Here is a 25,893-nt window from a genome sequence, read left to right as displayed (position 1 = left end):
TAGGTTAATAAGATTTTTTTTTCTATTTAATTTAAATGGAATTAAACACATTTTTTGAAATTCATTTGCCGAGTATAATTGTATGTTATTTAGATGTAAAGTACATAGTAGTACATATTTTTTTGTAGATAGATTAAAAATGTTTTTGAGTTTATAAAATATGATCTTTGTAAAAACAAGATTATCGAAAATGAATAGCAGCATCAACTCCATCTTTACCCTAATCAATATTTCAAAAGAGCTAAAAAAATAAAAGAGTATTATCATAAATTTTAAAAAAAAATTGACTGCTTTACAAATTCTTGTCAAAAGCTTAGTTAAATCTGCTTTGTCTAGAGGAAATTTCTTTCAAGGCCATTTAGCTCCGCTGCATCTTCAATCCTTCATCCTATCATCTTTGTAGCTTAGATGGGAATTCAAATAAGTAACAAGACTGCAAGAATCGACTGATGTTTAATAGACAATGAAACCTGGCACAACCTCACAGCAAAACCCCTTCAAAAGATGAAAATCTTTAACCATTAACATCAGACAAAAGATGCAGTCAACAGTTATAAGACAAAAGGATGGCAATCAAGATGAGTCAATTGACCCTAGCTGGCCACTTGCAATATTGTGGAGTAAATTCAGCAAGATGTGTAGGTTCACAGTCAACAAGTAGCGCATGAAAGTTACGTTTGCAGCATAGGATATCAGACAGATTATAGTTGTTTAGATGTGCCTCACTGCCTCATTTCCTTGTCAGAAAAGCTCAGACCTTAGTAGATGCAGAAAATGAATAAGATGGAAAAAAGCCAGCAAAGAACAAAGCTGTTTCTTAAACAGAGAAGTGTTATTCTTCAATCTGATTGCAAATCATAGAGCTTATAATTAGCTAGGTAATAAGCAACTTTGAGTAAATCGTAGTACAGAACAGAGAGTGAGTTGCATTCTAAATAAGAAATTACAATACCTAATTAAATCAAGAAAGAATCTACATTGTCATCTGGAATTTACCACTATCTCCGAGCAGAGCTCCCAACTGCTGCAGATTTCAGATTACTCTCTCCCAATTCTTGAATGAATATTTGAGGTTGGTTTTCTCTGGTAAAAGTAAATCACTTTAGAAAGGCTCCACATCCAACTTACTAAATTGTATCAGTGGAAAATACAAGCAAACAATGTAAGAACAAAACCAAAAATGATGAAGATTTAACTACTAGCAGAACAAGATTTATATTGTTCTAGAATTCAAAAGTTGGAGTTCAGAAGCAGAACAAATGCAGAATCTGGCATTCGTTAGTATTGTTTATGGCTGAGAATGCAAGTAAAACCCCACAAAAATGAAATTGTTTTTTTTAAGAGCTTAAGCTTAAGCTCAACTTGCCAAATAAAACTCCTTACTTTCTTAAGCTCAACTTGCCAAATAAAACTCCTTACTTTCTTAGCAATATCATTGGCAATACTCCCTTAGTCCCTCCGTCCCAAATTCATCTTCAGGCTTTTCATTTTGAGGTGTCCTCATAAAATTCTTCACCACTCTTTTTCCCTATTTATTTCTCCAGCACATCCACCGTTTTCAAAATTTCCCAACACTTTCTCTTACCTTTTCTCACTCTACCCACTTTAAATTATTAATTCTATATACTACGTATAACTACTATTCTTAACCTCTGAGCCAATTTTGAGTGAAGATAAGTTTAGGACAGTGGGAATATTTTTTAAGCAATATAGACGTCATACATAACCAATACTTACAGCAGCCCACAGATAAATTAGCCACTAGCACCATTTAAAATATTACCATCATTTCAGTTATACCATTCCTTGCAACATTGCAACTGTTATTGGAATCTTAAATAGATGATAAGTTGACAACATACTCAAGGAAAGACATTTAAGGAGGGAGGGCAGAGATCTTACATTTCATTAGCTTCTTGGTATGTATAAGTTGAAGCAACTGCCAAAAGCTCCCCTGTATGGTTATATGATAACGAAGCCACACTATTTGGATATCTTGTAAGCTGCAAAAATAGTTCATATAAATTGCTTAGATTATGAGAACGTTCGAGTGGTTTATCTGGAAAAAAGCACATAATCCATATGTCTCGAAGGGGGGTGAGAAAGAGAGGGAGACAACTTATACGCTTCAAGAGCAGAAGAATATACCTCTAACAATCTCTTCCTGTTTGAACCATCCCATGCAATGACATGACCCTCATTATCACCAGTGACAAAAACACCTGGAAGACTGTTAAATCACCTAATTATTTATAAAAGATTCAACTACAAAAAAAACATAAGCAACAATGGAAGAATACATACGATGGACTGAAGGCAATATCATTCACTGTTACAAGATGATACTTTCCTTTAGTTGATTTTGGAACACATCGAAATGTATACCTGTGAAGATTTCACAGTACAATAAGACTCATGAGAATACTTCTGACTCAAAAATATTCAGCAACTTGAAAAGGCAGCAAGGACTGGACTGCCCAGCAACTATATGAAATGAGAGATCGAATAAGGATTATAAGAGCAGACTAGAACCACATTAACTGGCAATTAAATGTTAATTATTTTATTATACTCCATATATGCAGTCTATTGTACAAAAAAAAAAAAAAAACACTTAAATAATTATTACGGGAATACATTAAAGCAGACATTTAACCTATGATATAAGCCTTATGTTCAAAAGCAAAATGACAAAAAACATTCTATATTTCAAATGACATCCAGTTAGTAATATCTAAGAAGCATCGATGGCTAAGTTTCTGGGGTTCTGCTATATTTAGACTCCATTTGTTTTGAAAGAAAATTTTCTTAGGAAAAGGAATTTCCTGTTTTCTATCGTTTGGTTTGTAAAGAAAGAAAAACATTCCCAAATAAAGAAAATAGTTTTCCCACTAGAGGAAAACATTTTTCTTTTAAAATGAAGTAATACCAACTTTTTCTCCCTACTAATTACTCCCCCTGTTTTCCTAATCGGGTGTCCCAAAATGATGTGTCTGTTTCTAAATTACTAAATATAACATATACCCATACAAAATACTACTTTTTATCTTTCCCATACAAAATACACATATACCCAAAAAATCATTACTTACTTTTTATCTTTACCATATAATAATCTCTACTTTTTATTTTTCCCATAAATATTCTTTACTTTTTATCTTTTCAATAGAAAATTTCTCTACTCCCTCTATTCTTCTTATTACTGTGAAATTTGATAAACAATCACATCAATACGGGACGGAGGGAGTATTTTCTCCTCTCCCATTCATCTTCTCCCTTCCGCTCCTATACTCTTCTGTATTTATAATTTTTTTGTAAGGAAACTAATGTTACAATTGTGTTTTCTATTGAAAATTGTTGTCCATGAAAAATCATTTTATCAGAAAATGTTTCCTAAAAAGAAAAATTGATAATGAAATCTACTGTATAAGAATAAATATACTTGCATTATTTGAAAACAGATTTCCAATAGCTACTCTAACTGTATTCCAAATTTCCAATGAAATGACCAATGTGATCAAACTTTACCGATTATAGCATCTATGTTTAATAAGGTGGTTAGAGACTTGAAAACAGATTGGGCATATTTATAACGACTACCGCAGATCTGATCTTACACCAATTTGTGGTACATTAGCTTTTAACATACAGTTTCTAGCATTTAAACAGAGCTGCAAATGCTCTAAATGCTAACCAATCTTCAAATGACCAGTCATCATCAAAGAAGAGATCACATAGTGAAAAACAAGGAGAATGGCTCCCTATATTGCATATTGTAACAAACATTCATGCAAAAAATTCCAGCTTTATACACAAGTAGATTACCCCTTCTCTTCTGAATGCGATTGTAGTGTCACGTGACCATCAAGCGACCCAACTGCAAAGCCTAAATGCAAACCAAGGGTTTAGATTAGAGTAAATATGTGATTTCATCACAAAATTCACAAGATAGAGATAGAATGGCTGAAAGCAATTTGATAGTATTCCAACAAGGTAACTATTATCCTTCATTCAAACGAAAGATTAATTAAAAAATATAAATAAAAAGATGCATGGATTTTTTTTTTTTTTTGTTTTTTACCAAAACTAAATGAATCTAGAACAGGAAACAAAAGATACCTTTCTGGAATGCCATGGATCTTAGACATCTTATCCATTTATTCATTGATAAATCCTCTGGTTGGATTGTTTCATTCAGTTTCCGCAAGTCATATTTACGCACCGAAGAACCAATGGCTGCTAACAATTCAACTCCGCATAGTGATATAGACTCCACATGTGAATTGGAGCCAACCAAAGCATGTGAAGCCTTTGCTGAGCGTGAGTCCCATGATACTACATTTCCATCCCAACCAGCTGTTATCACTTTACCTAGAGAAATAAGCAACTAATATTTAAGAGATCGTTAGAACTTAAAAGAAGGAACTAATTTAGTAATGATAGTGCTCATTGCTTCAACAAAGCAGCCAAAATTCTCAAAGCATGTTCATACCTATAGACTGTAAGATTGTTTGATTTAGTGTCATGTCCAAGAAACTCGAGCCTCTAAAACTCTTCAATGAAGAACACAAACTACATACTTCGTAATACAAAACACATTTAATAGCCTGCCTACAACAAGAACTTAAAGCTTTAAAGATGGTCCACAAATTGTATCAGGCTCATACTCTGTATATGGGGCAGCTCTCAGTTAAAGTATTAAATACAAAAAACCACAAAGATGCCACCAAGTTCTTACAATCATCTTGCATTACACACATGCGCAATTCACTACAATTTCTTATGATATTAAAACTCTATTAGTGTTATCACAAGTCTGGCATTTCTATATAAAAGTTTAAGTTCATAGAGGGACAAACATGTTAGGTGAGCTGCCATGTAAAACTTGATGATGAAGCAGCAATAAAGTTCATGGAGATGATTGATGATGAGTATCAGATAACAATATTTTGGAACCTTCCAGTTGTGATAAGGCAAAAGAGAGATGGACAAGCCAAGGTCAATGACATGGGTTTCGTGTGAACTTGTTGGGTAAGTATTCTGGGATAGGTTGTACGCAATTCCATTTACCGAAGGGTGTCAAAATATTTATCGTTTCATATAAATCTCATGAAAAACATGCATTATGGTTCTGAGTTAACTGATAGAGGCATAGAGCACATTAAAGAGTCCTGCAACTATTCCACTCCTAGCTATATGCCTTCTTTGTGGTATCTATTTATTATGCTTTTGTCCTTTGATGATTGGTTTCCCATTAGTTATGATGATTTAACTCTTTGTTGGGACCATTGCCTATTCAGCTGGCCTTTATGCTTAATTATATTCATACTGGAGCTCTTAGATGAGTAAAATATTGTTATACCAGTTACAAATCGATTGACCATTCATAGTCTTATCTCATTACCTCACTTTTGGGAGTGGTCTGCTGCTTATACAAAAGTAAAAGAAAGGAGAAGAGATAGCATATGTGTTATTGAGATCTTTTGGTACCACATTGCTTTGATAAATGGAAAGACCTGTAAATAGGGGGTGCAAACTATTCTTTTTTGTCTTGTGCCGTAATTTTAAGGCTGTGCTGTTCTCTAGGTTCCTTGAAATGAATTGCAGGAAGACTAATCCATATCTGATATTTGGAGCAGAGTCTTCCTTTGCTATCATAATCTAATTTTGGTAGATTCACAGTCCAACTAATGGCTCCTTTTTTCCTACTTATGTTGAAGTATTTGTGACATTGATAAATACTATTTCATTTGGGCGAGACATCTTACAGTGAATCAGATAAGATGTTGACTTGGTGCAAATTGTTACTTCAGTTGTGCCAGTTTCATACTTTATTAGCTGGAGCTGAAATAGCTGCTTTCTGATTTGGATTACAATCCTTTTCAATATCTTTCTTACTATCACATATCAGACGTTTTAAGAACTATAAACTGTATGCAATAGGCTAAGGCACTAATGTGTTATACTAGCTATACTAGATAAAATTTAAGAGATGTGTGTTGTGGGGAGGTTGAGTAAAAGCAACAAACTCTTAAGGGATCTAGGGCATCAAGATCATATAAGTTATTTATAATTATAAATTTGAAAAAAAAAAATATATATTGATCCTTGAATAGTACAGTTCAGTGTTGTCTATCATCATCATCCCATTATGAGCGGCAAGTGGGCTTGATGCAGAATAAGAGGAAATTGCCTTCTAATTTTATTTCTGATTTTGGAATTTACTGCTTAATACCAATATTGCATCAACTTGACCGACTCTAGTGCAACTGCTTACCAGAGTTTTCTATCAAGCTGTTCAGAAAAGGAAAGGGGGAGAATTGTTGAGCTTGAGAAGGAAAAGGTTAGGGTAGGGAAGAGAGTTGTTTATGAGCTTATACGCAATAATTTGATAAGGTAAGAGTTTGTAATAAGCTAGAATGAGGTGTCATAAATTAATTGGCACTACAGACCAAAGTGATCCAATATTCATACCATTTAAGAGAAGCAGAGATATTGTAAAGAGCATGACTTTAGATGTACAGGGAGTTTTCTATTTATTAAGCTGCTCACTTTAATGTGGTTTTTATAAAATTATACATAATCTGATAACTTTATCCTCTGATTAATGCAAGAAAAAAGACTATCCTACATTTCCAGGATAGAAGAATGTTAAAACTGCCTTCAATTTATAAATTAGTCATTAATTAGTGACCATCACTACTCATTGTTGTTTGATTTCCGTTGTTTTATCCAGCTATGTCAAACCACTGTCTTTTGGAATTGGTTTTGGGACTTCAGATTACTAAATTCTAGTATCACTGGTTTAATGTGGATTATGATATTATTGATAACTCTCATAGATATGCTTATTAATATAATTTTCACTAGTTACTGTGTCTGATCCTTATAGGTTTACCCTATTTGGAGTTGCTTCCACATGTTCTTGGGGATGCATACTTTCCGTTTATATAAAGTAATAAATACTGTTATAATGACATGTTAGTATGGGTGACTTATAGAGCTCCTTTTGCTGCAGTACAAGAACCACAGAAAAGAGGTGTCTAAGAGCTGCATCAGATGTAGTTTTTTCTACTTGTATATATGCTCCAAGTATATAAACCCTTTTTTATCACGCGTTTTAGAATGACACAAAGAAGATAGCCAATATCTAGAGTAATGGCAAATAGCACTCTGATTAACTAACCTTTCATTTAAGCTATTTCAACATTAAATCCACATAAAAACATACTAGTGTAAAATTAAACAATTGCAAACTAAGACAGGAATTATGAATTCTTTTTGGTTCTACAAACTAACACATAACGCCTAAATTATCATAAAACCATACCACAAAGCATTTGCCTCCTAAACTTTTTTTATCACATTAATTGCTCTACCATATACTACTCACCTGTTTCAGGAGAATACTCAATGCAAGTTGCTGAATCTTCATGTTTTCCAACGATGTCATAGACTCCAGAATGTAAGTCATACCTAAGAAAATCCAGCCGCAGCAAAGTAATAACCATGTTATTCTCAAATATAGCATGAAAAGAGGTGTTGGCTTAAATAAATCAATACACACAAGGGTGAAAATCATGTAGCTAACTGAAAATAAATCAATACACTCAAGGGTGAATATACAATTTCCCTTCAGGTAATTTAGTACTTAACATATATATTGTTCTACAGTTTTCATATTTACTCCGTAACTATTTAACAAAAACAAAAGCAAGCCAATACTACCTCCATTACAGGAGAGACACCCAAAGTCTTACTTGCATTTCAAGTGTTAGATTCCAACCCTTTTTTAAGTCCTTTCCATGCATTTTCTAGGCTTGTGTTCGCTAGAAGAGTATTATAATTCAAAAATAGAGCTCTTTAGGGAGTGATGATCAATGAACAAGAATCAAAGCTTCCTGCCCCTTGTCTCACTTCAATACCTGTATTATGTTGTAGGCCAATATGACTAGCCTTATTTTAGATCAAAATCCATACTTTATTTTCACATTATTATCAAACAACCTAAACGAACCGCCTTACGCTTATTAGGGTGTAATATCACAACTAACATATCAAAAATCATTAGCAGGGATGCTAAGAGTACAATTCCACCCAAGTTCTTCCTTATCTCTCCTACATTCTCTCCCTTTCTCATCGTCTTCCTTCAATTTTCATTCTTTCTTACTTTTTATGTAAGTTTCGTCTGCTCCCATGAAGTGGGTAATAAATTGGATAATAATTACAATTTCATTAAGCAATTTTTGAATAATTTTATGCCCAAATTTCAACAAAACCAAATTTCCAGGGGAAAAAAAAACTACCTGAAAACGGATCCATCAGAAGCAGCAGAGAAAGCAACAAACTCATTCTGAAAACAGCAATCAAGAACTGCAGCTTCTGTTTGAACTTCTAATCTAAGCTCACTGCTTTCCACATCCACCAATCTAATATTCTAAAATATTGAAGAAAAATTAATTAAATTGAGTTAAATTCAAAAGAAAATTGAGAATAAAAATATATGAAGAAACAAAAATTAGGCCTTACAGAATCCCAAGAAGAAATGAGAAGATTGTTGGATTCTGGGGCAAATCGTACACGAGTGATTGCATCTTTAATGGGTTCTTCGAAATTCAAACAATTTCCACTCATTTCTCCCAAAACAAAAATTCCAAAAATTGGGATTTTTAGTTTCTGAAAATTTGAGTAAAATTTAGGGGGAATGTGGAATCAAGGATAGAAGAATTTGTTTGCCCTAGAAATAATATTTTACTGCTGAGTTTGAAGAAACGAATTCCTTGTTTATATTTTTGAATTCCCGCTCAAAAGATCGAGTGAGAAGTGATGAAGTGGGAGCGCCCAAGTGAAGTAAAAGGATGGCAAATAGAGCCGAGCAAAACTACTGCTGGTAATAGCCTGGTATACTCCGTACTCTCGTTACGGGATATCTCAAATGGTTAGACATCTTCTCCCGATTTCAAGAGATTGGTATCAACTTTAAATATCACAAGATTTTTTTTTTATTTTTATTTTTTTTTAAATTTGGGTCACTGGGTTAGAGCTCAATTGAGAGTTGAGACTAGCCAAATCAGGTCTGATTTAAATTTTTTTTTATTATTTTTTTTATTTTTATAATTTAAGTCAAACTATGAATTTGGTTAGATTGGATATAGAAGGGTTAGGTCATTTTTTACACTTCTATATGATTTGTATAAGTGTATCCAATACAATAATTTCAGATATTAAATGCCTATTCATATAACAATTTATAAATGACAATTTACTTTTGCTGACCACTTATTGAATATTTAAAATAGTGATTTTATGCTAATTATAAATAAATAAATAAATAAATCTGAATTCAATCTGTTGATGTGAATGCTAGATTGGGAAAAGTTAAAGTGATGCAATTAAGGAATATATTGCTATCTTCTAACTTCTAAAGCTTGTTCGATAGATAGTACTTTGTATATTTATTTATTTATTTTAAAAGAAAGATACACGGAAGTTAGGAAAGTGTTTATTCAAAGCTGTAAATTAAGAAAGATTGTATAGTTTTTGAGAAAGAGAATTAAAAGGAGCATTCCTTCAAATTGAATGCTTGTAATTACATCATTCACCCTCCATAAATACTGAGTTTGTGAGTTTTCTTCCAATACTGAGTACTCAAGGTAATTTTATTGTTTGCCTTTCTTTTTCTTCATACTAGGGTAACTTACTAAGTTCTCATAATCTCATTACTTTTAGTTATTACAAAGATATAATCACTCTCAAAATTCTATAGACAGACATTAAAGCCAAGATTGATTTGGTGTATTTTAGATTTTTAGGGTTAGATTTGTGTTGAAAAACTATTTTTTATAATTTTTTTTTTTTAAAAGAAACTAATAAAGCTTAGTTAGGCTATCCATTTATTACTTACAAAAGGGTGACTAGTTATTTGTGCTTGAAAATTATAACATTGCTCATTGGTGGTTAAATTAGGAAGAGGGAAAATTAGGACCGAGGGGAGACATTCTTAGCTCTTGAAAAAAAAAAAAAAAAAAACCCAAATATATCAAGAAGGGTTGGAGAGTGTTAAATAGAAAAGGATTTAGTGGTGTGAGGATTGTGAGGTTAAAATAAACTATGAGATTGGCTTTGAATATAGAGTGATGCACGGCAAAAAAAAAAAATGTCAAGGGTGGTCGGAATATCATTGACCATCTTTAGTGATAGTTTATGTTAGATTGTTAGTTTATTTAGTCTGAATAGTTCATGTTAATAATTGTATTTAGGCTAAAATGTGTGCCATTGAATGCAATTTAGCCTTGTTCTTTTACAAATGCAATTGCATTCGACGTATTTAAGTTTTCTCCTTTCCTTCATTTTTCAATCACAGGTGAAGATTACCTAACAACCATTTACCTCAAACATCAACTGGACTAAAAGTACTCCGATCACAGATTTATCATTAAATCCAGAGCATGGAAGGCATGGAAGCCCATCTATCTTACAGGCCTAGAGCTTAATCTAGGCTTCTAGCCAAAAAAGAAACATTGCTTGATAGAAAGCACAAATTTCATATCAGTGCATCAAAAATATCAATACATTTTTAAAATTGAAACACCTTGCTTAATTTGATAACAATGGTCAACATAAAGAGTCAAACATTAAGATAGGAGCTAGTATGAGGCCCCATGACATAAATCATTTTCAGCATAAACTCAAAATACATGATATCTCAGAAAAGCTAACACCACACATATTTCATGCTCTATTGCTTCAGGCAACTTGAATCGATCAGAAGTCAGTTACTTGGGTCCGATGTCCTTGAGGCCACAAATTTGTTCTTCTCCCATGGCACTCATCACACTCACAATCATATCTTTACCCTCGGCAAATCCTTCGGTGATCTATAAAAGCATTGCAATATTAATAATTAACCATTCCAAGGAACTTTAAGATAAAAGAGTAATACACATAAAATCATGAAAGCAGTCCATAAGGGTTACAGACATGCCAAAAAACCTGATGATTGTGCATTATATGATGCACATAAACATAATCATTGTACAAATCAATTCACAAGACACGGCACTTCAACATAACTTTTCAGATCATTGTGCAGAGTAGATACCAATGGGCATAAACAATCACCAAAATGAGAGTACTAAAAATTTATGTGACAACTAGATGTTGTCGTTTCAGCAAACAATGCACACATTAGTGAGAAGGATTGGAATCATTACTGACATTCATTTATGAATGTAGAACACAAGCTCTAGACCTTTTGAAAAATGAAGGACTAGAGCTTATAACAAAAATATATCATTGGCTTATTTTGAGAAACAAAAAGCAGGGACAAATCAAATTTAAACAAGCAGTAGCATACAAAGTACTGTATGCATACCTGTTTATGCAGAGCCTCATCAGTTGGGAGCTTCAAGTCATCCTTAGTGTCTCCATTATCAGTCAGCAGGCTAACCTGAAATGCTTTTGCATCAGACAATAGACAACCAAAAAATGAAGGCTCAAGCCAAACAGAACTACAGAATACATTAAAAACTACAGTATTATACTTACAAAACCATCCTCAGTTATGTCAAGGAGCTGGTAATCAGTACGAGAGACATGGGGAACCTGCAAACCAAGGATAAGACCCATTAAGTGTAAAGAAAGAGCAAAATGAAGGAGATACAGGGGATGAAAATAAAGAAAGTAAAATAAAACTATACATCACAATTGTGGGAGGAAGGAACAATATCCTCAAGCTTCTTCCCAGTGAAGATGTCGATACCAACAAAGTTACATTTAGCATGCCCGTGCTTGCCAGTCTTAGAAGTGGAAACTTCAACAACCTGCCATATCCAAACAATAATTGTGATGAGAAAATTGATGTCCGTGAGCATCCCGACTTCTTCAAGTGCTATTTACAGTTAAAAACTTTTACACTGAATTCACTATCAATGATTCAAAAACTGCACTTGCCAACAAGACAGCTAAAGACACACCAAAACACAAGAATCTGAATATCTTTGCCAGCAACCATCAACAAATTTACTACAGCATGACAAGGCCCATTAAACAGTCTGAAAACAACTTTTCCTAACAATTTATTATAAATTTACTATGGCGTTCCATTAAAAAGGTCTAGACTCTAGAGATCAAAAAATATACAGAAAAAGTAAGGCAAATTGATTCAAGATTAATTGAACCATCTCAAGACAGCAAACTTATGTACACAATCAACAGTACAACTAAACTTTTTGGTCAAAAACTAAAGTATCAATATAATAAATAGCACAGAAATAAAATCCACTTTCTAGCTATTAGCTATTCCAATACACAAATTAAGTAGTTCAGCTACAAGAACATCAGAAGATACCCAATTCAGATCTGCATAAGATAGGCCAAATAAATTTCAGTAATGGACATGGTCAGATGATGTTACAACTGAAACTATTGATAACTAAGACAGATTACAGGCAAATCAGTAGCATTTTGTTCAATCAGCAATGAATATATTACTCCGACTCTTCATTTCACCTCAATCGCGTAATATTTTACCACGAGTCGCTAAATAAGCAACTAATATAGCACACTTTAGTACTCCTACATGTGCAAAAATTCAATACCTTCACAAGTTACTCATGAAACATATCCCAACATAATCTTTCAGATAACTATACATCACATTCACAAAAATGCATCCAGCAACATAGGATATCTTGCTAACCATTAATCTATGCAACTTCATGTACACGGCAACATTACAAACTCATATATATATATCAAAATTAATCAATCAAAAAAATCAGTGCAACGTTATCTGACTAAACCCTAGAATGTAAATGTAAGCTAAAAACGCAGTCAAATGAATCAATTTCATGTTTAAACCATTACCCATTAAAAGTCAACCAAACAACATCAATAACAACAGAGTATTGAAAACAATCGTCAATATCACTATTCATTAATACAAAATAACTTCACTAAAAACCCTAAAATCCGACCAAAAAAACGCACCCAAAATTTCATGCTAATGCTACAATTCAATCAATCGAAACCCCTAAAAAATCCGATTGAAAAACACAAAAAGGGGGTTATTAGATTACCTTGCAAGGGCGATTCTTGATGTTGATGTAGCCACCCTTGCGAATAGTACCAGCTTGCTGAGGGAAAGTTTTGGAGGCACCGGAATCAGCCTTGGATTCGAACTGGTGTTCTTCGTCAGACATGGCTAGTTCTTCTCCTTGTTCTTCGAGGAAACAAAAATGGAGGAGAGAGAAAATGGAGAAAACCTAGCAAAGGAAGAAAGAGGTGTGCGTGAAATGAAAGCAATGAGAGAGAGTGTGTGTTTAAATAGGGATTCGCGTGAGTGTGCGGTGATTCTGGCGAAGAGGCGATGTAGTAGTATGCTACGCAGATAAGAACGAATTGAATTTGGCATTTAACTTTTCTAACCCTTTTTCCAAAATTTTGGAATTTGATTATTCTTTTTATGTGTTGAAAAATATACCCTACTAAACTAGGTCAAAGATGCACAAAGAATTTGATGTTCCCACTATTTCATGTGAATGAATAATGTTTATTTTGATTGTGAACAATTTTTTCAGGTATAATATACGTGTGCTTAATTGACCTTTTACAAATGATCTAAAAATGAATAGAGTTTGATTAAAGTTATTCATTCAAAGACGTAGTTGTTGTCACTATGGTGTGATGTGAACATTATTAGTGTAAAGTTGTGTAATACTCCGTAGGCATTTTACTACATCACACTAAAAATAGCTTTGGTTGAACCTGAAATTGTAAGGCTATAGCCCAAGCACGTTAGCACGACATGAGCCCATGGGCTTTGACTGCTTTGTGGAATGTTGAGCCGGCTCACGTGCTTACCCATGACAAAGCACACGAACTATCTTCAACAAATCCAATAATTCTTACGCTTTGTGAATTATGACATAGCCTACCTATGCAATGAAAATTGAAAGATGACAATTGGTCATAAAACTCATTCCGCTATTCCGTGTACTAGTAGCTAGCTCAATGTTTCTTTTAATTGTGTTGGGATATTTTGGTGTAACTTAGTATTTGTCTTAACTTTGTATTATGATGCAATGTCTAGTTGTAGAATGTCTTTTCGTGTTCTATTTGGTGTTCTATTTGGTTTTATCTTTCTATCTAGTAGTCTATGTATGTCCATAAAAACACCATCTTCATTTTGTGTTAGAAAAAATTCAGTTGAATTATCAAAGGTAACTTTACAAAATCACTCAATTCTAGCAAAACTTTCAAGACAACCAATTACAAAGAAAAGGGCACCTTCTCGATCTGCCTTGTAGAAGGCTTTATGCATTGATTGAGGAATGACATCAACCAACAGCAAGCCTGTGATCTGCTCCCAGTTAAGTTCAGTGTAACAGTGTGGAACCATTTATGCGCACCCCATCAACAACATTGCTAAACCAATCAAGCAATTGCCAGCTTATCAAGAGGGCAATACAAATTACAAAACTCAGTATCCATTAGAAACAGTCATTCCAAAATGATAGCCCAAAAAGGTTAAGAGAAATAAAGAGAGAGAATAAATCTTTCAACCAATTTGGAGAATACATCTTATATTTACAGAAAAGCAAGTTATCAAAATGACAAACCATCTGTATGGACCCCAAATGCAGAAGCCACAAGTTCTTGAGATCTAATTGGGGTCAAAAGTTGTCATCCCTGATACATGAAGCAACTAGCTACAGAGCTAACTTCTGTGTGCTCATGTCATTGGGTTTTCATTTGGGAGGTAGAAATCAAATCTGACATCAACAGAACCTGACGTGTCACCGTTGTCTTTGTAATCAATATTCATTATTGATCCAGACTCATCATCCTCCTGATACTCAGGCTTCACTCGCCTCACAGGCACAGTCACAGAACACACAGTCCCAAGATCAGAATCAGTTGAAACATCGAGCTGCACCTTCTCCTGAGAATCAATCTCCACATAATCTGACAATGCACTGACAATGCTCTTCACTATCTTCCGTTTAGCCTCATCACTAACAGCACATCGATCTGCAAACAAGATCATCTTTAACCGCTGCTTAGCAATCATTGCATTGGAGCTTCTCCTAGTTTTTGGTGGGGGGAAAATTATCTTCCAAGCTAAGTTTAAACGATCGATGAAGCTCATATTAATAGCATTTAGTAAAAAAGTCTCAGCATCTTCACTGAAGGAGTTTACAGACGATTTATCATCTCCAGTGACCCCAAAAGTCAGATTGGACTGGCAGCGAAAATTGAAGTCATTAGACACACTTCTCAACTTTTTCGGTGCATAGTCAAAAATACTAAGCCCACCACTTGGGAAGCTAGAAATGTCTACCTGCATTAAAGAGAACAAAATTATGAATTAAGCTGCAGAGACTGGTAGTTTTAAATGGCTTGTTCTTTTTTAAGTACTCCAACAAAAGCCAAGTTTCACAATTTATTAGACAGTATCAATATTCATTATCAGTCCTGAGAAACAACAGAGATTTAATTTCATAGTAGCATTTTACCATTACATGATATGACATACATCACTACAATCCAGCTGACACTGCAATCAGTACCTAGAGCAACAAGTAATGAAACTTATACTTACATAGTTTTCTCCTAGTAAACATAGATCATCTACACTTACATTGAAAAGTTACAGATTTATTGGAAACAAAGGCTTGCCCTCTTCCTATTTGGGCTAATTCAATTTGGAACAGGCTAAATTTAGGCATGAAAGGAAAGAAAAAGAAAAGAGAAGAAAGAGAGGACTAGTCATTTATTCACACACCCATTTTTCTATAAAAGTGGGAAAAATTTAGGATAGATCAGCAAACTCTTCAGGGAACAAAACGCGGGAGAAGTACCACTCAGCAAAACACTTGGAAAAATCAAGGCAGAACGGCAGATGTTTGGCTTACAGCAAAGAGAAGCTGAAAGTCATATATACCTACAGCATTATTCTGAGTACATTCTAAGATTAATGATACACTGTCTAAAATTCATCAATAGACTGTTGACCACATTGCCCAGCTAAGAAAAAAACAAATAACACCCCTTTGTTGAGTTTTCTTACCCAGGAATCAAGATCTCCCAGAATAATTATCCAAGTCCACTAACCTCTAACATTAGTCCATTCCGGATTGAACTCACCAACACTTACTTAAATATTTCCCGACATTGTACTCTTTACCTTCGCTAACAAACCCTATCTGAGATGAAACTTACTACAAGTATAATACTTTCGTGATGGCTTCTGTTCTTGTTCATTCTTCCCAAATTCCCATATTATCTACAACCGCAATCATTGCGTAACATTCATATTAGGCAGCTTATCATTCCATCAATAGCTACTTATCCAAAAACTAAATGCTTCATCCCCCAACACCACCTTCTACAAAGGCAATCGAATGAACTGAAACCAACAAAACACAAAAAAGTGTCATAGCGAATCGTCATATAGAAGTTCGATAAATCAGTATAGTTCCCTCTCTCCATCCTCCTTTGCCACAAAACCCTCAAATCAAACTCCCTTTACTTCATACCAAAATCTCAACCTTCTACCAAAACATTCTCAAAAACCCAAAATTATACCTAAATCACAAACACAACCTCAATACAGAATGCAAATCAAAAGCTAATACAAACCCTAACCAATTTCCAAATAACAAGCAAAACCCATAAGATCAATAAACCATGAAATTTTCAAAAACCCATCAAAATTCGCAAATTACAGTAACAAATGAAAACAAACCCATCTAAATTCCATGCAAAAAATGATCAATAACGAAGAAAATTGCCGAGAAACGTAACAAAAAGTGCGTAAAATTGGAGGGAAAAGGGGGGAAATGACCTTAAAAGAAGAATGCGAGGAGGAACGAAAAGGAAGATGATTAGTTCGATGAGGTGCTAGTGTTGCGAAAACTCTCAGATCCCCAGAAATCGCCATCTAATTTTCTCTCTCTTCAGAAATTCACCGGCGCATTCACTGTTCTAGCTTTGCCTGTTGAACGTTCAAGCTGAGACTTTGCAGAAAGAGAGGTTTTTGGCTTTCTTCGCTTATTACGACAGCGTTTTGGGGTTGTAGACAAGCACGAGACCTACCATTAGGAGAAAGTTTATTGTATGGTCCACACTCTACAAAAACAACAATATGATCAATGTTACATCCCTAAACAACAATTAGTTGCCGTCCTTACCGACACCAATTAAGCTTGATTGGTGATTTAACTCGTAAACTTAGACTATAGGATTGATTGAATCCTCCCATTAATTAGTGTTACCAACTCATTGTTGAGTGTGTTCAGTTGTTTACTACGTGTTACTTTAAACATTGATTCTCGAAATGAGGGATCGACCAAATTAGAAGAATTCAATTATTTATATCAAAATTTATAATATACTTTATCTTAACCAAATTCACATTCGAACAACTTAATTCATGTGAAAAGACAACTCCATGGTTTTCTATCAGTTATTATATTACCAAAGTGTGTTGCTAAAACGATTAGATCCATTTTACCTTTGTATTATCAAACATTAACTAACTATATGAATGAAATGGGAAAATATAGATGAAAGATTGAGCATCAAGATTCACATGGCTTAATTCAATCCACTAGCTTAATCACCTTCATCAGTCTTCAAGATTTTGAATTCAACTATTGCAAATAAACTAGATATAGATGCAATATATTAAATTGAACACAAAAATTGTGAGAAATGTATGTCCTCAACTCTTAATCTTTCGTTTTTTAAAAACCATCTTTTGGGATATAAGGTATAACCCACCCCAAGACTCAAACCAATTTGTAGGTATATTAAAGTTTGATGATAAATTATTTATTGGCATGGGCAACACCCTGAGATGTTTGTTCACTTAATAACAAAAAAGGAAAATAGAATGTCAGCATACTAGTAAGCAAAACTTTTGCTCATGGTAAACTTTTATATATGTCCAAGTGCGACTGTTTCAAGAATAAAGTATATGAGTGTCATCATGTGCTTAGTGTGTTGGTGCTGCACCAAATTGAGAGACACAAATATACTACACAAATATTGTCACAATGCAGGACCCACAATTATCTTACATAGTGGACAAGATAATTAATGCAGCTTAAGTAGTAGATTTCATGTCCGATAACAACCACATTAGCCGATCCATAATAATTTACTTCCACACTAGGTTAAGATAGAGGTGCTTGTCATTTTGAAGAACAAGATAATATCTTATCACCAACAAAATTCATAATATATACTCACTCGTGGACAAGGTAATTGCTGGTGACTTGAGAGAACAAAAGGTGTATTACGTGGTGGATTAAATTTGTTAAATTATTGGCAAAATCACAAAATTCAAGTAGTAATTTATGGCAAAATGGTTACTTGAACAGTTTAAAAAATTACATTCATTTACAATTTTGTCATTAGTGAAACATAGTCTCATGAATTTTTCAATTGGAAGCACTTGATAGTGTAATTGTTCCCACAGGTTACTTGATTTTTTTTTGAAAGACTAGTGCTCGTATAGTCATATCTATAAAGTCTCAACTCTCAAGTCAATCTAAGCATTGATATTCCCACAAAACAAAATGCCTAAACCCTGAAAAATTTCTGGTACAACAATAGGAACTGCAAGCATTGACACCCAAAAACCCAACTCAAAGGGGGTTAGCGGTTAGTTGATGAACAAGATTAAGAAAGCACCATTATCATTCACCAACATCACAGTGAATGGGGAGATGGGCAGCACACCGTCTCCTCCGCCGCCTAACCTCCTTATCAGCCCCATCTTCCATTCCCCCTTTCTCCTCTATCCGCTTTTCTCTTCTGTGTTCTTCTTCTTCAGATCCCAATACCCTTCTATTTCAGCGTTTTAGGCCATTTTCTTCTGCCCCATCTTCTTCTTTTGCTTCTCTTGCACATGATTATGATTATGGGTTTCGTGATTTTTCCCAGAATTATGTAGATGATAATCAAGGTTTTCAATCTCACCCAGATGGGGTTGAAGAAGGAGATGTTTCTAAGATTCCTGTTAAAGCTTTCTTTCTTTCTACTAGGTTTGCCCCCCTTTTTTCCTTTTAAAGTTTTGATCTTTTTTGTAATTAATGTAGGTTTTTATCCATTTATTTGTGGCCAATTTTTTGGGTTATTTGTTATCGGTTGTGTGAAACATTATTGTATATTGTCCTGTAATTGTTTACTATAAGCTTTGGAGGTTTTGAATCTAGAATAAGACTAAGTTAATTAGCTGCTGCGAATTTCTACTGTGATTTTTTTTATTTTTTTTGGGGGGATTTTGCTATTGTTAATTTCAATAAGTCATTAACATGTTGAATTTGAGGATTGAGGATTGTTTGTTAATGGTTGGTAGCTCTTGTTGCTCTTTTTTCAGCTTGTTTCTTATAGATTTCAACTTAAAATTTCTTTTCTTTGGTTAATGTAATTTATGAATGGAGATAAATGTAGGAAACATATATACTAGCAATATGAATACATGATGCAAAAAAAATTTGTCATAAAAGTAGCAATAATTGTTTTTAGTTCGCCCATAATTTTGATCGTTTGAGAGAGTAGGAGATGCTGTTTGCACTGGGATGTAATTCTATTAAAGAGGAGAAGAATAGTTTATTGAAAGTTGTGCTACTCGTTGTTAAAAAACGATATCCCTCTTTAATACTTCATATGTTTTTTTGTTCACTTTCACCCTGGTGTGTACTATTTGGGGCTTGATTTCCTCATGCTCACCTTGGCTTATTGCTATGTTCTGTGGTTTTTATCATTTAGCCTCTCAGAATCATGGTTTTGGCAGTATCAATTTGAGGAGCATGCAAGCAGAGAATTCAGGGAATGTCGTTCCACCAACTTCTCGCACCTCAAATTATGTGACACTCAGATTTTTTGATGTGCCTTCAGAAATGATTGTAAGTCGATTTATGAAATATCTTCCTTTTTTCTTTGCGAGAGAGGGGGGGGGGGGGTTCATTTTCCTTGAGCTGGCTTCTGTCTTTGTTTGTTCCAAGTAACATGCTATATGCTCTTCTTTGTGTATTTAGTGGTCTTAACATCTTGATCAATTAAGCTATTTATACAAATTCATGTGAATGTTCTTCTGTTTTTATGAATCTGTCTTTGTTTAATATATTTATTTGGAGATGGATTTCCCTTGTGATCTACTCCACAGCTGTAGTTTTTCCAAGTCTGACTAATAATCATGGTCTGATCTGAATAAATAATATAATCCTGCACATTATATCAGCGCAATTAGCCCTAATAAATTTATCTTGTCTCTACTGCCTTTGACATTCCAATTCATTGCATTGGGCTTAACCACATGCAACTAAATCTGTCGCATCTCTATATCTGACTAAAGGAACGATGATTGAAGTGTTCTTTATTTTTTTCATCCTTTCTGTATATACAATGAGAGAACTAGTTAGAGATGAAATAAGTTAGCATCCTGCTGAAAATGGTAAACAAAGGAACAAAAAGCAATGTATCCTTAGGACTTCTGATTTTATCATTTGCTCAGATGTTGAATTGAGCTTCTAATGACCTCTTTTGTCAGCTGAACTTGTTAGCAAACTATTGGTGTCCCAGTTTGGCTGTTTAATTTAGGATGTTAAACAAAACATACTGTTAGCATCCAAATATTTGTAAGTTGGACGACTTGCACTAGTGAAAAATTACATTTAAAATATTCACATTACTCAAGTCAGCTGGATCTTGTGAAGTATTTGACAATGGAATGTGTCTTGTTGTTAATTGCTTTGTACTTTGTTAAATCTAGTCATGTTACTAATTGCTTTGTCAAAGATGAGTTTATTTATGCTGGGCCTTTGATTCAGGGCATGAATGTAGAGAACAATGTTATTTGCAACCGCTACATGGTGGTTTTTCAATATGGATCTGCTGTCCTCTTCAACGTTGGGGATAATGAAGTTGATTTCTTCTTGAACATTGCTCGAAGACATGCTTCTGGATTGCTTTCAGAAATGAAGAAAGATGGTAATTTATTTTGAGAAATTCATAGTTGTAGAATCATCTTGAATGAAATATTATCTGTGGTCCTGTGGAGTATGACTTTGATATATCCGCAAATCTCTAAAAGAAATTTTAATTTGGATACGTTACAGTGATTAACTATTGGTATGAGGGTTAGGTTTTCCAAAATTCATGAAGTTTTCCTACCTAACTGCAGTTTGTGTAACTGAATAGTGGGACTAGTCTTGTTTAAGAATGGATCTTAATCACTTGTGGTTTTATTGGATGTTGGAGCTGAGAATAAATTTAAGTTTGAATCTTTCACTGGATTAGATATAGAGTGTGCACATAGGATTGAGTGGGGCATTTGGTGGTAAGGGCTTGAGAAAAGTCTGATATCAGCATCACTTTAATTTTATTTTATTGTACTAATTTCGACCCAAACACATATCATTATAGTGAAGACTGTTTATACGTGTGGCATTTTGGAAGCTGAAAGTGATCCTATGAATTTATTCTAACCTTGGATAATAAGCCCGCGAGTTTTGGTCTTTGTTATCGACAAAAGTTCGAAAATTTATACCTCCAAGCTTACCTCTAATGCTTGCCTATTTGTAGTGTATACAAAAGCATATGGTGATAGAGGACATAGGGGCGATAGGGGTGAAATATTATTTTGAGCTAACCAAGGAGTTTTCAAAGAGAACCGTGGGAGGTGCATCGAGGTGCAAAAAAGTGTATTGAGGTGCACAACTCCCCCCCCCCCTCTAAAAAGTTGCGCCTCATGCCTACTCTTTGTACCTAGAGGGTCCTAGGCATTAGGATCTTTGTCTCCTCAATCCATCATGCAATGAGAATGAGAATAATTATTCTTTTTGTTAATTTGATGTCATAATCTATGACTTTCAGGGAACAAAATTTGAGAATTGAGGAAATTATCCCAACTAGTACTTCTAGACTTTTCTAGTTCAGCTTGATTTAGGTAAACTGTTAGTTATCATATAATCCCTTTGTTCCTTTGAGTTCTTCACTAATTCTCTGTAGCTATAGGCTGTACTCCTCTGTAGCAGTTGAAACCTTGGAAGGGAGTTAGTGGAAAGTGCTTCCCTTTTATTTATTTATTTATTTATTTTTACTATGAAGACGTGTTTATTTTATAGTAGATTAAGTGGACCCATGTGGTAAAAGGGGATAGAAGAGAGTTTTTTTTTTTTTTTTTTTTTTTTTCCCTGTCATGGAAGGAATAAAGTGAAGTAGGGAAGATCTCAAAAGAATAAAGTGAAGTAGGGAAGATCTCAAAGGAACAGACTTTATCAAAAAAAAAGGGAAGACCTTTTATGAACGGAGGTGGTAGAGTTAGAACCCATTATAGATTCATGGTTTTGATCGAGTAGATTTCCATCTGAAGATTCCTTGTTTATTATTTGCATTTGTCGACAAAAATTGTCCCTCTTTTCGCTGTTACCTGTTTGTATATTTTTGCATTGATTTGATTGAGATTATGATGAAAATTCTGTTTTTGTGATGACATTGAAAAAGAAATTGTCCCCCCACCCCCCCTTTCTAAGAGATATTAAAAGCTTATAACTTATAAGCATTTTTCATTTTGGCTTTCTTTTAAAATAAACTTCAGCTGGTCAGTTAGCAGCTCTATATATCTTTCATGGAGTAAATGTCATCAATTCAAGTCAAAGGAATTGTTTGGCCTCTGATTTCCAGATAGTTGACCAGATGACTTAGATGAATATAAATGCCTATTTGCCTTAAGTTATATATCAATGGAAATAGGCTATGTTGATTTATTCCCAGAATCCCAAATGAAAGATACGTACTGACGAATCTATCATAATTACAACCTATGTTCCACGAAATTGAAAGCGTAGGTTTCCTTTTAGCATTTTTGTTATGCTTTGATTTTGTCTCTAATTTTAATGGGCTTCTGTATTCTGCAGACTATATGGTAAAGGAAAAGGCAACACTTGCTGAAGATATGCAGGGTGGTGCTGACTATATAGTTCTTAGACATCTTGACACTGATGGTATACGCATTATTGGAAGCGTGCTTGGTCAAAGCATTGCTTTAGACTATTATGTGTCTCAGGTGATTCTTCTATCTTTGCTATGCATACAGTTGTACATCCATATAAATAATACTTCTAATACCCGCGCCCCCCCCCCCCCCCCAAATAAAAAAAAAAAATCCCTTTTTTATTATGCACTTGGCCATTTGTATGTTGTCATTTCTACGAGACACTGCTATTTCAGTGAGATTTAACCTGGATTCTTATAGAATTCAAATAAGGAGCATATTGATTTTTTCTTGCATATTTCAGGTTGATGATATGGTCGAAGAATTTGCAGATATTAATCGTGCAATGGAGAAGACTGGAACATTTACAATGCGTAGAAAGAAGCTCTTTCAACTAGTTGGCAAAGCAAATTCAAATCTTGCTGATATCATCCTCAAAGTTGGTCTTTTTGATAGGTATATTCTCGACTAATATTTTCTTATATAGTATGACATGTTAAATTATGGGTGTGCTATGAGTATGCTGCAATTTTAGCGGTTAAATTTATAAATTTTCTTATTTTGACTGGACATATTAATTAATGGACAAGCCAATAGAATCATTTAGTTTGTTCGTCACCCTTCTAGTTTGACCACACGACTGTTTGGTGGTGGAAGATATTAGTAATATGTGACAAAGATTTTAACCTCTCAGCTTTCTGTCTTTACTTGAATTATTGCCAAAGTAATTTCAATGCTAGTTGAAAGCTAGAAGGCCTAACATGTGGTTGGGAACATTTTTGACAAAATCTGAAAACATTAAGTTGCTACGTGTGTCAAATGGAAACTCTTTACAATAGAACTGAGGAAATAGAACTTTTGGTTTGGTACATTTGTGACAAAATTTATAGCATCACCCTCCAACTAATGGGATGGATTCAAAATTTTAAGGGGAATAACTCAGAGGAGGCTTGAGAATTTTAGTGCTTCACTTGGGTATGGATTCTACTTCGTCTGAGTTTTATTGTAATGAATTTCGATCTGAAAGTGGGAGGATATTTTGCTAGGATGTCTGAACTTCCCTTATAGAGTAGTCAACAATGAATGTACTCTGTACTTCATAAGATAGCCTATCTTTATCAGTAAACTAAGCTCAAAATACTTGCATTGTGTTATGTCACCGAGGAGAAGTGTAAATTTGAATAGGTGGCTTTTTGGGTTGATTGGGCACTTTTCTACTATAATCAAAGAAAAGGTAAGCAGCAGTTGAGTTCCAATTATGGAAATGGAATTGATAGTAGAAATCCAACAGGTTGGCAATTTGAAGTTTGAACTTAGTTTTCTAAAAAAAGATAGTATAATCAGGATTGTACAGAATTCTTGTTTGAGGCTATGATGTAATGTTACTATTATTTTTGGACTGAGGGTGTATGTGAATGTATTGCTTGCAATCATGTTCCTGAAACACTAGTCCCAAAACTTATTTGCTGAACATTACAGTACGGCTATATTCAACAGAAACTAGGAAGGGTACAAAGAGAAGAATAGATTGTAAAACAATGGTCATGGTCTACACCGTTCTTGCCATTTGCCATTTGTCACTAGTGAAAATAATTACCCATATAAGTGAATACTTATTCTCAAATCCTCATTTTTGTAGAAAGAATCCTCAGGAGGGAATTGTCAGGAGGACCTGCTTTTAGCTTTGTAAGAAAAACTAAACTACTAATTCTTATGACTTGTAGCACTATAGAATACTCGTACAAGATTACTTTGTCTTTTAAAATCCTTGAATAAATTTTTTAGGCATTGTATCCACTGTTGAAAGCTTTGTAGAGTTTTTGCTTGTTTAGGACAAGATTGTATTGAAGTATAGCATGGATTTGTCCACTCAGATATGATTTTAGTCATGAGGCTTCCATTTACACTATCTAACTGATTGTCGCCTACATTTACGTTTTTTTATTAAGCTTTTAAACCTGATGGAGCCATTCATGTTTGTTTCTGTTTTTCTATTTCTCAGATCAGAGATTGCTTGGAGAGAAGCGAAATATGCAGAAATAAATGAGTATCTTCGAGAAGAATACGAGGTCACTCAGCGTTTTGGAAATCTCGATATCAAATTAAAATTTGTCGAGGTATGATGTTTACTTCATCAGGGAAAACAATTGGGTTAACAAATTAGCATAATTTGTACTTGACAGTGGGCACTAACCTGTCAAAAAAGTATGATTGGTTTAAGTATGATTAATATTTTGTTACCCAGACAAAAAATTGTGACTAATTTTGGGTTTAATACACTGCCTTCTACGTAAAATTGTGACCAACCATACTAGGTACATTTTGATAGAACTATTGTCTTGAATTGTTTGTTAAAAGTTTCTGTTTCTTTCTGGGATATTGCAGCACAACATCCATTTCCTTCAAGAAGTCCTGCAGAATAGGAGATCAGATCTATTGGAGTGGTGCATCATCATCTTGTTGAGCATCGAGAACGTAATTTCAATTTGTGAGATTATACGAGATTCAGCAGCTGGTTCTGTGTGACCTGCTAGCAGAAGATGAATTTTTTGGCAGCAAGCAATGTTGCATGGTTTTTAACTTGATTCTTTATTTATTGTATCCAACTATACCAAAGGAAACCCTACATGTTTCAACCACTGGTGCAATATCAGTGAATCAGGAATATTAGTTATTAATAGATTATTCAATTGCTTTTGTACATATGAATTAATAATCTCCTTTATGACCGCCAGTTTTGTAGAGTTTTCAGTCAAAAATTGAGACTTTATGATTTTCTCTGCTAGACTAGATGCAGAAGATCTCTGTTGCTGGATTAGTAAACTTTTTTTTTTTTTTTTTTTTTTTAATTTTTTTTTAATTTTTATTTTTAACTGGTAATCTGG

The 25,893-nt window shown here is 34.0% G+C and overlaps 4 protein-coding genes across 4 annotated transcripts; 1 reads left to right on the top strand and 3 right to left on the bottom strand.

The window, feature by feature from the left end:
* Window positions 1-413: 413 nt before the first annotated feature.
* On the bottom strand, window positions 414-8,821 carry LOC145581462 (mitotic checkpoint protein BUB3.3-like). The gene is made up of 9 exons (XM_081638466.1): window positions 8,530-8,821; window positions 8,307-8,437; window positions 7,394-7,476; window positions 4,120-4,371; window positions 3,826-3,886; window positions 2,305-2,385; window positions 2,149-2,230; window positions 1,903-2,003; window positions 414-1,083 (listed from the first exon to the last, which is right to left on the bottom strand). The coding sequence occupies exons 1-9, from the start codon at window positions 8,632-8,634 to the stop codon at window positions 999-1,001; spliced, it is 981 nt and encodes a 326-aa protein (XP_081494592.1). The 5' UTR covers window positions 8,635-8,821; the 3' UTR covers window positions 414-998.
* Window positions 8,822-10,524: 1,703 nt separating this feature from the next.
* Window positions 10,525-13,307, bottom strand: LOC145582617 (eukaryotic translation initiation factor 5A-4-like). Its single transcript, XM_081639596.1, has 5 exons — window positions 13,080-13,307; window positions 11,700-11,822; window positions 11,548-11,604; window positions 11,375-11,449; window positions 10,525-10,877 (listed from the first exon to the last, which is right to left on the bottom strand). The coding sequence occupies exons 1-5, from the start codon at window positions 13,200-13,202 to the stop codon at window positions 10,776-10,778; spliced, it is 480 nt and encodes a 159-aa protein (XP_081495722.1). The 5' UTR covers window positions 13,203-13,307; the 3' UTR covers window positions 10,525-10,775.
* Window positions 13,308-14,473: 1,166 nt separating this feature from the next.
* On the bottom strand, window positions 14,474-17,061 carry LOC145582616 (cell division topological specificity factor homolog, chloroplastic-like). Its single transcript, XM_081639595.1, has 2 exons — window positions 16,850-17,061; window positions 14,474-15,343 (listed from the first exon to the last, which is right to left on the bottom strand). Exons 1-2 carry the CDS (start codon window positions 16,943-16,945, stop codon window positions 14,735-14,737), a joined length of 705 nt encoding a protein of 234 aa, XP_081495721.1. The 5' UTR covers window positions 16,946-17,061; the 3' UTR covers window positions 14,474-14,734.
* Window positions 17,062-18,561: 1,500 nt separating this feature from the next.
* Window positions 18,562-25,798, top strand: LOC145581461 (protein RETARDED ROOT GROWTH, mitochondrial-like). The gene is made up of 7 exons (XM_081638465.1): window positions 18,562-19,055; window positions 19,808-19,919; window positions 20,844-21,003; window positions 22,932-23,080; window positions 23,313-23,464; window positions 25,011-25,125; window positions 25,394-25,798. The coding sequence occupies exons 1-7, from the start codon at window positions 18,730-18,732 to the stop codon at window positions 25,532-25,534; spliced, it is 1,155 nt and encodes a 384-aa protein (XP_081494591.1). The 5' UTR covers window positions 18,562-18,729; the 3' UTR covers window positions 25,535-25,798.
* Window positions 25,799-25,893: the final 95 nt, after the last annotated feature.

Source organism: Chenopodium album, chromosome 15 (assembly GCF_948465745.1).
Source record: "Chenopodium album chromosome 15, dcCheAlbu1.1, whole genome shotgun sequence".
NCBI classification, from domain to species: domain Eukaryota; kingdom Viridiplantae; phylum Streptophyta; class Magnoliopsida; order Caryophyllales; family Amaranthaceae; genus Chenopodium; species Chenopodium album.
Note: the sequence above shows the minus strand (reverse complement) of the source record. Positions and strands in the feature narration are given on the sequence as shown.

Coding starts and splice junctions, on each gene's coding strand:
- LOC145581462 (XM_081638466.1), bottom strand. CDS start 8,634: ATGAGTGGAAATTGTTTGAATTTCGAAGAACCCATTAAAGATGCAATC. Junction 3,887..4,119: donor ATCCATGGCATTCCAGAAAG/GTATCTTTTGTT, acceptor GTTTGCATTTAG/GCTTTGCAGTTGGGTCGCTT. Junction 2,386..3,825: donor TCGCATTCAGAAGAGAAGGG/GTAATCTACTTG, acceptor AAATCTTCACAG/GTATACATTTCGATGTGTTC.
- LOC145582617 (XM_081639596.1), bottom strand. CDS start 13,202: ATGTCTGACGAAGAACACCAGTTCGAATCCAAGGCTGATTCCGGTGCC. Junction 11,823..13,079: donor TCAAGAATCGCCCTTGCAAG/GTAATCTAATAA, acceptor TGGATATGGCAG/GTTGTTGAAGTTTCCACTTC. Junction 11,450..11,547: donor ACATAACTGAGGATGGTTTT/GTAAGTATAATA, acceptor AAAGCATTTCAG/GTTAGCCTGCTGACTGATAA.
- LOC145582616 (XM_081639595.1), bottom strand. CDS start 16,945: ATGGCGATTTCTGGGGATCTGAGAGTTTTCGCAACACTAGCACCTCAT. Junction 15,344..16,849: donor CCTCGCATTCTTCTTTTAAG/GTCATTTCCCCC, acceptor TCTTTAATGCAG/GTAGACATTTCTAGCTTCCC.
- LOC145581461 (XM_081638465.1), top strand. CDS start 18,730: ATGGGGAGATGGGCAGCACACCGTCTCCTCCGCCGCCTAACCTCCTTA. Junction 23,081..23,312: donor TAGACTATTATGTGTCTCAG/GTGATTCTTCTA, acceptor TGCATATTTCAG/GTTGATGATATGGTCGAAGA. Junction 23,465..25,010: donor AAAGTTGGTCTTTTTGATAG/GTATATTCTCGA, acceptor TCTATTTCTCAG/ATCAGAGATTGCTTGGAGAG.